This window comes from Moschus berezovskii, chromosome 11 (genome assembly GCF_049115385.1).
Source record: "Moschus berezovskii isolate FMDL1 chromosome 11, NW_MosBer_1.0, whole genome shotgun sequence".
In the NCBI taxonomy this organism is placed as follows: domain Eukaryota; kingdom Metazoa; phylum Chordata; class Mammalia; order Artiodactyla; family Moschidae; genus Moschus; species Moschus berezovskii.
The window spans coordinates 78,373,824-78,389,255 of NC_142470.1; the positions used below are offsets into that span (position 1 = coordinate 78,373,824).

General features: G+C 39.2%; 1 protein-coding gene across 1 annotated transcript; it reads right to left on the minus strand.

The window, feature by feature from the left end:
- Window positions 1-58: 58 nt before the first annotated feature.
- Window positions 59-12,302, minus strand: EPCAM (epithelial cell adhesion molecule). The gene is made up of 9 exons (XM_055399944.2): window positions 11,977-12,302; window positions 9,446-9,553; window positions 8,927-9,167; window positions 8,015-8,080; window positions 6,916-6,979; window positions 5,657-5,758; window positions 4,625-4,825; window positions 2,918-2,962; window positions 59-2,027 (listed from the first exon to the last, which is right to left on the minus strand). Exons 1-9 carry the CDS (start codon window positions 12,050-12,052, stop codon window positions 1,986-1,988), a joined length of 945 nt encoding a protein of 314 aa, XP_055255919.1. The 5' UTR covers window positions 12,053-12,302; the 3' UTR covers window positions 59-1,985.
- Window positions 12,303-15,432: the final 3,130 nt, after the last annotated feature.

Below are 15,432 nucleotides of genomic sequence, written 5' to 3' on the forward strand. Positions count from 1 at the left end.
TGAAAAACAGCCACACTCAACATATGAACAAATGAGTGTAGCAGTGCTCCAGTAAAACTTTATGGACACCAAAATTTTTATTCCATGTAATATTTTACACTATTTTACATAACAGTGAAATATCCTTTCCATTTTTTTTTAACTGGTTAAAAATGCAAAAACTATTTCTAGCTCCCAGTTTTGAAAACAGGTGGTAGACCAGGTTGCAGGCTGTAGTTTGATGACTCCTGTTCTTGAGGGCAAATTTTTCCAGTAAATTCCAAAAGAAATTTTCGACAAGTTCTGCCAGTGCAGCACCACAGGAACTCCTCTGCTCTTCATCGAGCCACAGATCTCTCCATCAGCCCTCTCCCAGGTCTGAACTCCAGCCCAGGGTATATAGGGTTTCTTCTCTGGGTGCCATCTCAGCCCTGGGGTAATGGCTGCTCCTTTTGTCTGCTATTTTCATATTTGTCTGCTATTTGTCTTTAAAGTTCTCATTACTTTCGAGGACTGATTTTTGTTGCTGCATAACAAATTACAACAAATTTAGCATCTTAAGTAATAAACATTTATCACATCACTTTCTGAGAAAGGAGTCCAAGCATAGGGTCTTTTCATCAGGGTCTCAAGACAGAAGTGAAAATGTCACCAGGGTGCAATCTCATCAACAGCTGTAGTCCTCTTCTGAACTCAGTTGTTGAGAATTCACTTCCATGGTTGAGTGACTGAGGCCCTCAGCAACCACGGTTGCCCAGCCATTTCCTGATAGGTGACTCTCTCCAAAACATGGCAGTCTGCTTTACAGTTAACAGGAGAGTATATCTATTTCCGCTTTTTGTCTCCTACTTTTAGGCACTCTTTTGTAATCTTCCTTTTGAGTCAAGTGAAGAGGGATCATAATTGCATCTGGAAAATCCCTTCGCCTTTGCCATGTAACTGAATCTCGGGAGTTATCACCTTATCATATTCACAGATCCTGCCCACACTCTAAGGGAAGGAATTATATACAGCATATATATCATGGGTAAGAAATCTTAGGGGCCATCCTAGAATTCTGCCTACTATGGAAGGGATAAAAATCGTAGGTAAATGCTTAAATACAGCTTTTAAATTTTTCTTTAACATTCTTTTCATAGTATTTTTTAAAGTTTCTTATCAAAAGCAAAATATTTCAGGATACTTTAACTTCATATAAAATGTGTTTGTACTATAATTATTCAGTTGAAAAACTGGTGCTTCTAATACAACCAACCATGGAATTCACGTTCCACAACACTGTCCATCAATTCAGCCTTAAGGTATTAGTCTGCCAAAATACCACTTTGTCTGAAATAGAATCTTAGATGGATTCAGAATAAAATTGTTTTTTCTGTGTAGAAGTTATACATTACGTTAATTTTATATTAAGTATACATAATTATCAGGAGGAGGAAATGGCAACTCACTTAGCACGCATACACGCACATACGTGATTATAAGGACTCATGCCAATTCTAATTTGTAGCTAGCATTCAGAGCATTTCTTAACCTATCATCTTATGTGTATACTATGAAATTTGATTCAATGTGATTCAAAAGTTAGGAAACTCATTTTTTAAATGTTTATTTCATAGTTCATAAAAAAAGTTTATATGTACAAGACTCAAAGTAAATAGCAGAGCAGCTATTTAATCATAAATGGACAAGACAGTAGTCATTCAGACTACTGTGGAAGTATATTTAATGCATGCCCTTCAATGTTAGGCATAAATAATTCAAACTATCAGTCCAAATTCTGGATTTTAGATCTGTATCTATAGGACACTTATAGTCAAATTTTAAGATTGGTAAAGTCAATTTCAAACTGTTTATATTTTGAGTGCAGGTTTAACTAGTACAAACATATGATGTTAATTAACAACACAACAGTGATCTTCAAAGATCTTCTCGTTGCCCCATGCGCATGTTTATAATCTGAGTCTGTTTACTAATTTCCCTTCTTGTAGTCATTCTTCAAACTAGTGTTATGCATTGAGTTCCCTATGCATCTCACCCATCTCCTTTATCTGAAATAGAGGGGAAAAGAGAAAAAGATTTTTAATAATTTTTCAATTTTTTGTTCATTCTGAAAATAGCTTAAAAAACAAAAAGCAAGAAAATTCTCTTCCACATTTATGACATTTAAATTTTTTTTTAAAGTGTACTACAAGGAAACATACATTAAATACATGATCCAAATTGTTTTTTAGTGATAAGATGGCTAGTGACAGAAGTAGAAGGTAAGCTAAATATGCTAAATATTTAAGGAAGAACTATTTTCTATTATCAATCTTTTTTATGGGTGAGGGAATTGAAGTTTAAAGTTAAATGATTTTTGTCTCAGGTTGCAAAATTAATTGTAGACAGAACCAAGACAAGGTAATGACAACTACTCCAGATGGCAAACATCTTGCTGTGTGGCAAGCGTGGGACTAACACTTTACACAGATTCCGTTCGTTCAGTCAGACTGTACCCTACCAGGCTTCTCCATCCATGGGATTCTCCAGGCAAGAATACTGGAGTGGGTTACCATCTCCTTCTCCAGGGGATCGTCCCGACCCAGGGATCGAACCCGGGTCTCCCACATTGGAGGCAGATGCTTTAACCTCTGAGCCACCAGGGAAGCCCTTACACAGATTACTCCATTTAATCCTTAACAAAGGGTCTGTACTATCATCCCCATCTTACAGATAAAGGAAACATGGAGACTTAAAGGAAGTTAAACAACTCACCCAGCTATTAAGTGGTCAGAATTCAATATAATCTGGTCTGTACTGTGAGACTCTCCCTGAGAGCCTAAGGTCTACACTGTAAAGAGACTCAAGTGTAGCTGAGATCCATGAGTGTCTGACAGGTATAGTAATTATGAGGAATAAGAAATTAAACAAGGGCCTTTTAATTAAATAACCCACTTACCTCAGCTTTCTCATACTTTGTCATTCTTTTCTTTCTGGAAACAACCTAAATGGAAGAAAAATGATTACTATTTGAGGCCTGCTACCCAAACAAAAAGTTAGTCTAAATTGACATACATACTTTTAATGAACACAATTCTGATCTGAACAAATTTAATTTTAAAATCCATAGATATTTTAATGCATCAAGAAAACAATGAACAATCTTCAGTGAAATTTAACAGCCTAGTGTTCATTCTTCCACATCTTGTTCCATCCTGATACGAACATAGCATGTATTCATGTAAGTTTCGGGGGTCTAAAAATGGGATCATGCAATATAATTTCCCTCTTTACACAGCCTGTATCCACATCGCAGGAATTCTTCCAGATCGAAAGCTATGGACAGAACTCTTTCTCTTTAGTAGCCATATTATTCCACAGTATGGATGCCCCAGAGTTTACTTATCCATTCTCCCCTGGATGTACACTCAGGCTGTTTCCAGATTGATCCTTACTAGCAACACAATACATGACCTTGACCATCCTTCCTTATTCCTTGTGCTTTTATTTCTGTAGGACAATTAGATTCCTATGATCAACCTTTCATGTATCTATTTGCCATCTGGAATTCCTTTTCTGTAAATTGTCTACTCACACCTATTACCATTTCTTTCTTTAGTCTCATCAGTTTGTAAGAACTCTTTATATATTATGCATAATAACCTTTGTTTTATTCATAGTGAATATTTTCCCCGAGCCTATCATTGATATTCATATATATATTTTTTCACTTTACAGCATGTCTGCCATACAAAATACTTAATTTCAGTGAAATCAAATAATGACTTCCTTCATAGACTCCAGATTTCCCACCTTACTTGGTTTCTTTTACCACAAGGTTGTACAAACATTTCATAAATTAATTTTGAGACTTACTCTTTAACATTTTGAACTATAACCCATCCATAATCTGTGTTTGAACACAGGTGAACTGGCCCACTCCTTTCGTGCTGCTGTGTTTCAGAAGGTGCTGTTCACACACAGCTGAGCAATGTGGCCAGCTCTGGTGGGGTGAAATAGGAATCCATCTTTTGTTTTCTTCCAGATGGATAGCAAAATAATGTAAGCTGTCATATACCCTCAAATCTGTCTTTATTCTGTCATGTTGGTAAGATTTCCTTACGTATCTACAACATACCCTGCTTCCTCATGTGATATGGTCTTCTTCTGAAGCACTGCTAAGTTCAATTTACTACTCTTTTATTTAAACTGTGCCTTCATGTTTATCTAACTCTTTCTTATGCTAACATTGTGTTTCAGTGTTAACATGTATTCACACTGTGTTCAATGAAATGCAGTTTCATCTCACTGAGTGGTTTGGAAATTCAGATTATTTTGCACTTATCCTGGCAAGAGTGTTAAATCGTACTCTTGCGTGCAGTGAGGACAACTAAAGGACACTGGCTCTTCAACGGCAACATAACCGACCTGTGAAGTGCTCAGCTACAAGCTTTTCTCAGATCAGCATCCTTTCTTGCTTCATAAGGTTGATTATTTTACAAAAAGGGGCCAAAAATGCAATAAATTCATTCAGTATAAAGGAGTACAACAAACGAAGATTTTGTTTCAACAACTTATCTTGAAACATGGTTGGGGCTCTTTCATATTATCACCATTTCTTGAAAGGAAAGATCCTTAAATGAAATTTTACTTGTTCCAAACTCACCAGCACAATGATTCCAGCAATAATTGCTACTACCACAACCACAATGACGGCAATAATACCAGCTTGTAGACCCTGCATTGAAAATTCAGGTGGCTTTTCATCAACATAGTAAATTGAAGTTCGACCAGGATCCAGATCCAGTAGTTCCCCATTTACTTTCAGGTCCATCCTTTTGGAATGGAACAAGGATTCATCTTTAACCTATATTGAGGAGAAAAGCAATTTAAAATAGTTAAGAAAAACCTACCACGGCCATGAATTATGTGCCAATTATGTACCAAAAGAACTGGTGCCAAGAATCTTTATGGTTTTGGTGATAACAGTCTCATCCATTGAAACAAAAAAAAACTTTATAACAGGAAATTTCCAAACATATATAAAAGTAAAAATTATAGTATAATGAGGTCCATATACCTATTACTCAGGTTCAATAATATAAACACATGGCCAGTCTAATCTATTCTTCCTTCTCCCAACCCCCTAGCCTCCCCTTGGCCTGGGTACTTTTTTGGTTTTGTTGGCTGCACTGCAGTTTGTGAGATCTTAGTTCCATGACCAGAGACTGAACTTGGGCCCTTGGCAGTGAAAGCACAGAGTCCTAACCACGGGATAGCCAGGTAATTCCCAAGCCTGGTTATTTTGAAGTGAATCCCAAATTTCATCAGAAAATAGCTCACTTTAGTATATTAAAATTTAAACACATATTTTAATCCCACCAGTTAAACAGCAATTTTTACAGAGTCTCTTGTTCATGGAAATTATAGTAGGGAAGACTAGACTCACAAGCTAAATAACTGCCAAGGAGGAAACAAGAATCGTAAGAGAGAAGATAACAATTTGATAAAAAGGCATAAATATATGAACAAGTGAAAAAGTGTGTAAGAAAGGCGCATGTGAACGAAAGGGGGACAAAGTCAATTGCCACGTAAGAACCACCTGGAGAATATTTATTCACAACGGTTGATCTAACAGTAGAGAAACAGACGAAAGACATTTCTAAAACAGGAATAAAATCAGAAAGATTATACTCACATCTTTTTCAAAATAATAAGCCACATCAGCAATATCCACATCATTCTGAGTTTTCTGAGAAGAATTTTGTACCAGATCAATAGTGATAACATCATTCTCATACTGGGTGGGGGGGGAGAGTAAAAAATACAAATTAATATTACTATAACAAAAACTGTATGAAAATATGAAAATATCATTGTTTAATAATCAGAATATTCAGTGTTTGATTGTCTGTAACCTGCATGTGCTGGTGCTTCTTGTCATTAGTGGATAATTTGGTTTGTCACTAACAACAACACAAAATCTTTGGAAGGTTTTAAATGAATCCAAGGGACAGAATAAAATAGCAATGCAAACAAAGATAATTATAATTTTCTTTTCAAAAGAGAATTTTCTTTTCCTGAAAAGATTTTGAACAAGATATTAAAGTACCTCATTTACTAAAATGCTAAAGAAATGCAATCCAAAAGCATTTACCATGTTCTGCTTTTAGGAAGGAAAAAAGCATATCCCTACCAAAAAGTCTTTTAAAAAATGATGTCAATTTTTTGCCTTGAAAGAATTCCATCACACTATTCGTGCATTTTTCAAGCAGAGTTGAAAGAGTTAAGGAAGGGCTAACTGGTTAAAGACTAGCTCCTGAAACCAAAGACAAGAGGACTAAGTAGCATCCTAAAGTAAGTAGTCAATCCTAAAGCAACCAGTCAGTCCTAAAGGAAATAAACCCTGAATATTCATTGGAAGGACTGATGCTGAAGCTGAAGCTCCAATACTTTGGCCACCTGATGTGAAGAGCAACTCACTGGAGAAGACCCTGACACTGGGAAAGACTGAGGGCAGGAGGAGAAGGGGCTGACAGAGGATGAGATGGTTGGATGGCATCACCAACTCAGCAGACATGAGTGTGAGCAAACTCCAGTCGATAATGAAGGACAGGGAAGCCCTGCAGTCCATGGGGACGCAGAGAGTCAGACACAACTGAGCGACTGAACAACAACAGCAAAAGTACATGTTGCCAAAAGCAACCAGAGAAAAACTTTCCAAGGTAAAAAGACTGGCATGTGCTGGGGAAACTAAGAGACACTACCTTTTCTCTAAGGGTAAACTGAGGTTTTCCAAGAGTTTGGAGGGAAAGCAATAACAGGGGATTCTTTAAGAGCCCAGGGCTTACAGTGTTATTCAAATACAGTTCAACCACTATCAAAAATCATACCCAAACCAAACTGTCCAACCAACTCTCAAAGCCCATCTGCTTCAAAAAAACAAAAAAATCTTACCAGAATATTTGTGATATATTTTGGATCCAGTTGATAACGACTTGTGATTACCTCCTTGAGTGCACTGTAAATAGAACAAAAATATGCCATTTTGTAACTATCATCAAAATAATTCATATTCCAAAAATAATTCATATTGATGCAAAAACTGTTGAGCTCTAGTTTTAATAGAAACAGGACACTTACACAGTATCCAAGTACCTGCCCACAGATTATATTAATTACAAAGAGAAAAATGGAACTCCACAGTGGAGAAACCTGGTGGACACCACCCCGACCACAGTTAACATCACTAGCGAAGGCACAAGCTGACCTTGTGTGCCTCCCAGTGTGAAGTACTGAGAGGGACACAAGGTCATTGTAAGTAGTTTTATTGTCAAAAATGCATTACTTGTATTTAATTACGAGGAAACATGAGACCAATCCAAAATTGAAGGACAAGTAATAAAGTAACTTGCCCATACTCTTCAAAAATATCAATGTCACGGTTTACAATTTAAATATTAATTAAAATTTTCGATTTTATTGGGAAGACAAAAGAAAGGCCAAAGCAGTGCTCCATATTTAAAGAGACTGAACAGTCATAACAAGTAAATGCATGATCATAGACTGGGCTCTGGGTTAGAGGGGGAAAATTTGCCACAAAAAAAATATTGGGAAAACTGGAACAATGTGGTCTAATGTTAAATTTCCTGAATTTGATAACTCTACAGTGATTATATAAGAGAATGCCTTTTTTTTCTAGGAAAAGATACACTATAGTATTTAGGGCTCAGGATGCATGTTATCTAGAATTTGCTCTCAAATGGTTTTGCAGAAATAATATTTATACATGGTCAGATAGATACAGAAAGTACACACACACATGCATACTCATATAAAATATGGCAAAATCTTCACTGGTGAACCTGAGCAAAGGTTACTGTATAAGAATCTGTACAATTCTTGTACCTCTATCTTTTAAAGTTAAAAAACATTATTTATATTATCCTATTTTTCAGAAATTTGAAAAAGTAATGAGACTTTAATTTATCAAATAGTGTAAGATGGAAGATTTGAGTATCAACTGTACAAATATAATGCATTTAATAGCACTTACGACTGCAAACTTTGAAGATCATAAGGTTTTTCCCTTGTTTTGTGTTTTAGTTCAATGATGATCCAGCTATAAAGTAAAGAGACAATATTGATTAAACATAACAACTCTGCCTTTTATATTATTTTCTTAATAAGCTAATACCAAAATTCCCACATGGAATTACAAGGAAATTAACAGAAAAAGGATCTATACTATAGATATGCCCTTCATTTCTTCCTTGGCCCTCAGATATTGTTTATTAAGAACTCAGTCATTCTAACATGGACCTTCCAGCCACCACAGTCAAGATCACATAAAGCCAAGGCTTAGCTGGTTATGTTGGGCCACGTCCAAGTGAAAAGACAAAAAGGCACTGAGCAAACGGGAATGTGGCCACAGGCCTCCAGAAGACAGAAGTGGAGGGAGTGCCTGCCTTGGCTGTGATAACTTTCCAGTCTCGGTCTCTTCCAGTAAAATCCTTTTGGTAAACTAGCTGGAGTGTGTTTCCATTCCTCTTCATTACATAATCCCTGAAACAACTGTATCTCACTTTAAAATACAATAAATTAGCAAATATATGAGTAGCTCAAATTGTTCATGTACACTGAACACCAATCCAACTTTAAAATACTGAACAGTGTTAAGTAAAAATATATAAGCAAAAGGAAAAACATTTAAAAATAAGATATAATACATTGCTAGTAAATTCACAGAAGATCTCTGGAAGGTTATGTCACGTGACATCAATTCTACAGAAGTAAACTGAGCAACTAGGGGGTTGAGACGGAATAGGATTGAGATGGGATTGTCACTGTCCACTCTTCTATCTTTTGAATTCTAAATCACAAAATCACGTTACATATTCAAAAGTACATTTAATTAAACGAATTAAAAAAGCATGAAAACAAGTAATACAGAGGCAGCCCAACTCACTAGGTCCTCACTGGCTCGGAGCAGGAGATTTCACTGTCCTTATCGGTTCTTCTGACCCCAGCAGTGTTTACACACCAGCATGTGGAGGTGCCGTTGCACTGCTTGGCTTTAAACAGCCCCTTGTCATCACACTCGGGATCATAGAGCCCGTCATTATTCTGGATGGCGCCCTCTGGTTTCCCTCTTCTCCCGGACTTCGAGTGACTCATTTCTGCCTTCATCACCAAGCATTTAGTAGCCACTGAAAGGAAAGTGTCATCCCAAACTGAAAAATAACTGCAGTTTTGGGTTTAAAGAAAGAATTTAATTCACTCCAAATTCCCAGGGCCAAAGATTATTACAGATGTTACAAGTTTTTATGTTCACTTTCTAAATCATAAGAAACTTCAAAGATGAGATAATGTTGACAAAATAGCATGATTCAGATTTGAGCCAATTAAACACTTCCAGCTCAAGACATTTCAATTAAAGAAGTATAAATCAAATAACACTTAAAGGCAATGAGGATATTCTACTCACATTTTGTGCAAATGACGGAATGTTGTGTACCAACTGAAGTACACTGGCACTGACCGAACGCATTCACAGAGCAGTTTGTGGTCAGTTTGTAATTTTCACACACACATCCTGGTGGGGAAAAAATCCACTTTAAAAATGAGCATGCAACTATCAACTCTGATGTTGAATCAGCTAAATTATGTTCTGACAATAATCCCCAAGTTATGAGACACACAGCCTTAAAGAGTGATCCTGAATTTTTAATTTTTCAGCTAAAGCGAAGTGGCTGACACAAGGCTAAATAGGCAGTCTAATCTGCACGCTTTCCTACTTTTCTTTTTTAAACCAAGAATAAACCCTCCAAACACCAGATTCGGCTTTGCCTTCAAGATACTCCCAGCCTCAGCTTCTTCCCTCCTGGCCTGCTAAACACTCGCCTGCCAGTCATGACTCTCTTCCTCAAAATCAACAACACACTACTATATATAAAATAATTAATAAGGACCTCCTGTATAGCATAGGAACTCTACTCAGTATTTTTTAATAAACTATTTGGGAAAAGAATCTGAAAAAATGGATATATGTACCTGTATAACTGAACCACTTTGCTATATACCTGAAACTAATATGTTATAAATCAACTAGACCCCAATATAAAATAAAAATTAAGTTAAAAATGCCAATTCTAGGATCTGCGAATAACTCACATTACTTTCCTTTTCCCATCCTTTAATTAATAAGAAATACTTCTTTTGAGACGTAATGGAAACGGACTCAATCCCTGGACAATTTTGTGTCTTGGAAAAATTATATTTTCAATTGAATTGGGAGGTACCTCTTTCCTAACTAAATTAAATCCTAGTACCTGATTTTGAAAGTGCTATTAAGCAGCCCATCCTGTATATTGATGTCAATTTAATAGTTATATCTTTGACTATCTTAAAAGTTCATTTTAACTTCAAATTGACAAGTCCATTTAATTTATTAGTCTAGATAAGAGAGGGCAAGCATTACAAACAAACACTAACTTTAACAGGCTGAAGAACTGATATATTGAAACTTCATATCTCAAGTTGGCTTTAATTTTTCCCTGTTTAAGTTATATATGAACCACTTATATAATCTGTCCATCACTAAACTCAGTATTGGGGTCACAAAAAGAAAAAGTCTAGTGGCTGTCCTCAAGGAGTTAAAAATCTTACGCTGCACTATGCTACATACCTGCTCGGAGAAAAAAGTTATGCCTAAACATGGTGAAATTTAAAAATGACAATCAGGCACACACTTTCTGAACATACTCCTACAGCAGCTATTATCACTTGAAAGCAATTTGTCCTGCCGCAGGGCATGTGGAATCTTAGTTTCCCAACCTGAGGTCCTACCCAGTGCTTTCTGCAGTGGAAGCGTTGAGTCTTAACCGCTGGACCGCCAGGGAATTCCCACTTTAAAGCAATTTAAAATTAAGTATTTAATCTCAGACTGAACTTGAAATAACATGAGCTGATTAAACTACATTATTTTGAAAGTGTAATGAATTAGGCCGAACCCTGTTGGTGAGACTATAAAAACAAAAGCCTTTCCAGAAATCTGGTTAAACGACACCTCACTGCTAGCGACCACCCTACAAATAAATCAAGAGATGGTGGCCAACATGTTTATTCCAGAGTAAGAAAACCTGGAATCAAATTACACGTCCAAGATTAGGATAATGATACGATCTTCCAGGCTACAGATTGTTTTATATCATTTAAATCGTGTTTTTCAAGACTAAAGGGAAAACTGAATACAAAGTGGGGGGTGAGGATGGCGGGGATCAAGACCAAAAACAATGTGTTTAAGTTTAGGGTAACGTTCAGAGCAAAGTCTGAAAGAAAAATATATCTAACTGTTAATTACAGGATTCCTTTAAAATGGTGGCATTATTTTTTTTTAAACTCTTTACGATTATCGATACAGCTGGATTTCCTACAATAAACTTGGCATTACTCATATAATCCCTAAAGAGAAAATATCCATACACCGGGCAGTCAGGGCCCAGGAGGGCGCCCGTCCCCCGCCCCCCCGCACAGGTGCGAGCGGCCCCGGAGGCCTGGCCGCAGTCTCCGGGCCCCGCCTGAGACACATCCGGGGCCCGCCGCAGGTGCCCGGGGAGGGGCGGGGCCGAAGGTCGCCGTGGCAGAGCCCCTCCCGGCCCGGGCAGGTTTCCGCCCCGACGGAACCTCAAGTGCGCAGGGGCCGGCGGAGGTGGGCGCGCCGAGGCGGCGGCGAACGCGGCCGCTCAGTTCCCCACCTGCCCCTCCGCCCCTGCCCTGGGCCGTTTTCCCAGGGAGGCGCGCAGAGCGCCAGGCGAGGCTGCTCCCTCCCGCCGCGCAAGCGGGCGCCTCCCGGCCAGCTCCCACCCGCAGGGGGCCCGGGCGGCCCCGCGCCGTCCATCCCCGGGCGGGAAAGCGCGGCCCCTTGCCCGCAGTCCACATCTAGGGCACCGAGGGCCGCCACCACCACCGCCCCCGCCCGGCCCCCGCTCCTCCTAGCGCCACGACTCCGCTCCTCACCTTCCTGGGCTGCGGCCACCGCCGCCGTCGCCGCGGCGACCAGGAGCCCGAAAGCGAGGGCCTGGGGGGGCGCCATGCTGCGCGAGCCGGGGACTCGGGCGCTGGAGCGCGAAGGCGCCAGGCGGGTCGAGGGCTGCCGCGAGCACGAGCGGGCAGAGTCGGTCGTCGCAAGCCCACTGGCCGGCCGGACGCGGCGTGAGGCGTGGGACGCGCGGGTCCGCGTCGAGAGGGCTGCGGCGAGGTGTTCGGGGACCGGACGACGGTGCTAGCTGGCCGGCGGACTGCGCGCTTTGGGCGCGCGGCGGCGCGGAGCGGACCTGCCGGACCTGGCGGCCCCGCCCCGGCCCCGCCCGCGGCGGCGCACCTCCGCCGGCCCCGCCCCCGCCCCCGCCTGCGGCGGCTCAGCCCCGCCGGCCGGTTCTCCGCGCCCTCACCGCCGGGGCCGGGCCGCGGAACAGGATCCCGTCCCCTCCCCCGCCCGGGACGCGGCCGTGGGATGCCGCCCTCCGCCCAGGTGTGCGCCCCCCGCCGCCTCCAGCTGCCTCCTCCCGCGCCGGCCGGTGAGGTGGGAAGGGTGGGGCCCTGGAGAAAGTCGGAAAATACGGACACTTCTTTTTCACCAGTGAGAGCACCACTCTGAAACCTCGAAGAAATGGGGTCTGGAGGAAAGAGTGAGGGGGCGGGGAGGTGGACGGCGAAATGGAATACAGAGAAGCGGGAGAACCGTCCCAAGCTCCGTAAAAGTAGACCTCTGACTTGACCTGGAGGTTTAATCGTAGGCCTGCGAAACGAAAAAAAGAAAAATCTCTCTAGCTCTCGGGATGACAAACGCGTGTTCCTTATAATTATTCTCAATATCTTTTCCATTTCTTATGCCTTTTTTAGCATTTTGAGGTTTAAAAGAAGGTGTTCCCATAGAGGGGAATGCTGCAAACTGAAATTATCTGGGTTGATTAATATTAGAGAACAATGCTGATAAGTATTGCGAAAATATAGAGAAGTAGAAACAAAGGACAATTATTTCGGCGCAAGCTGTTGTTACACTCAAAATAATTGTCGTGACGTGAAACTTTTAATAACTATTAAAGTATTAAGTGTGTTTAATGTTATTTTTGTTAGCTGTAATATCATTATGACCTATTTTTAAGTCTTTTTTCCAGCTTGAATTATAGAAGAGTTCAAAAGAGGAAAAGTGAAAGAAAAGGCAACTTAAAGATTCAACTAATTTTGATTAATTTTTACAAATATATATAAAATCATGGATTATGCTTTTATTGAGCAATAATTTAAATGTGTTGTGAACCTGGTGGGCTACACTCCTTAGGGTCACAAAAGAGCTGGACAAGGCTTAGGGACTAAACAACAACTCTCCTAACTCTCCTAATGTAAATAATTACATTGTTGAAGTAAATACCAATATAATGTGAATTTTACTGGGACATTAAGTTATTTAATTATTTGATTATTGACATCTTAAGGAAATTCTATCACTGTTTTAAATCTGAAAATCTGAAGTAGACCTGAGTTCTGGAACTTTGTGATCTTTTCAAAAATTTCTTCAAATGAAAAGACTATTACTATCAAATCAAGAACAACTATCAACCAGATTTTTGTTATCGTCTGCATTTGGGATGTTTCAGGAAGTTACACACTGCAAGCCCCCAAATTGCACACACTTTTCCCAAGAATGATTGGTTATTGTGGTTTTGTTTGCAAAATATTCCATTGCCAAGTCTGAATCTGTTATATACCTAATCCAGAAAAATCAAATTTTTCAGTAACTTGACAGCTCTTTATTAAATGTTCATTTCATTAAAGTGAATTGAGTAAACATGACTATTAAATAAATGACAAAATGCCACAGTAATCTGACATGTAGTATTTGAGTATACATCCAGGATATTGTTTTTTTTAATGGCTCTTTAACACATTCTCAATTTGTCACTGCTCAAAATTGCTCTCATTTTATACTTTGTGAATCTTTTGTAGCTTCAGTGCTGTATTTAAGAACATTTCTTAATAGTTTCATACACAAGTATACTCTTTAAATTGTTCTTAAGTTTTACAGATGTTGCTTTTCACAGTAGTCAGTTTGATAGCTAATATTTGACTAAGAAAAATATGACTATTAAGATTTGTATCTGAACTTTTCTGACAAAACTCACAGCCCATCAGTTAAGAATCCAATTAAACCAACGTCAAAGACAAAGAATGGATAGGAAAAGAAACTGGTTAAGAAAGATATAATGGGTAGTGCAAAATATTGCTATGATAGGGATTTGGGTTGTGACTTTCCCTTGAAATCAAAAAGATAACCTTAAATATAGTTTTGAAGAAAAGTTAGTATCCTGTTCTTTAAAAACAAGGATGCTGTTTAAGAAAATCAATATTCGATAGTACAGCTTCTTCACAGAGATTTTAGAGTGTGTGTGTGTAAAATTTAGTGAAACCTAAAATGGGATGAATGTTTTCCTTGTAGATGGCTAGTGCAGGGGTCCCTAACCTCCAGGATCTCATGCCTGGTGATCTAAGGTGGAGGTTATGTAATAATAGAAATAAAGTGCACAATAAATGTAACACACTTGAATCATCACGAAACTACACCCCCACCCCTGTCGGTGGAAAAATTGTCTATGAAATCAGTGTCTAGTGCCAAAGAGGTTGGGGACTGCTGAGCTAGAGGAAAGTGTAATGTGTAGATATTTGCTATAAAGGGCTATTAATTCTTGAAGTTTTAGTTCTTTCATGAGCAATACATTAGTAGAAAGCAAAAATACATGACATAGAATGAAAAATGAAAGCTCTTTCTGACCACTCATCAGCAAATCCCTCTCTCTCCTAGATAATACATTAACAGTCTGGTAGTCATACAACTGAACACAGCAATTCATACAACTGTATTCTTCATACATTACTTCTCACATATACTAAAGAACCTGGTTTCATAGAATGTACTCTGCAGAAGAGAGGATATTACTTAGTTTGGTTTAGGTTTATAAAAATTGTGTAATTCAGAGTCCACCTTAATACATATACATAATTATTTGTGTATAATTTTGATCAAGTGTCATCATATTTGTCATTTAAAAAGTTGACTTTGTCTCCAAACAGAATGCTTGACCCCTAGTCGTAAAGCCTTTTCCCTATCTTTCTACCCTTGAAATCATTTTATAAAATATAAAACACTATATAATAGGTACTTAGTACACTATTTAGTGGGCTACCCAGGTGGATCAGTGGTAAAGAATCTGCCTGCCAATGCAGGAGATGAGGGTTTGATCCTTGGGTTGGAAAGATACCCTGGAGAAGGAAATAGCAACCCACTCCAGTATTCTTGTCTGGGAAATCCTGTGGACAGAGGTGCCTGGCTCGCTACAGTCCAGGGGGTCACAAAGAGTTGGACGTGACTGAGTATACCTGCCCACTATTGAGTATATTAATATGTAGATGCTTATT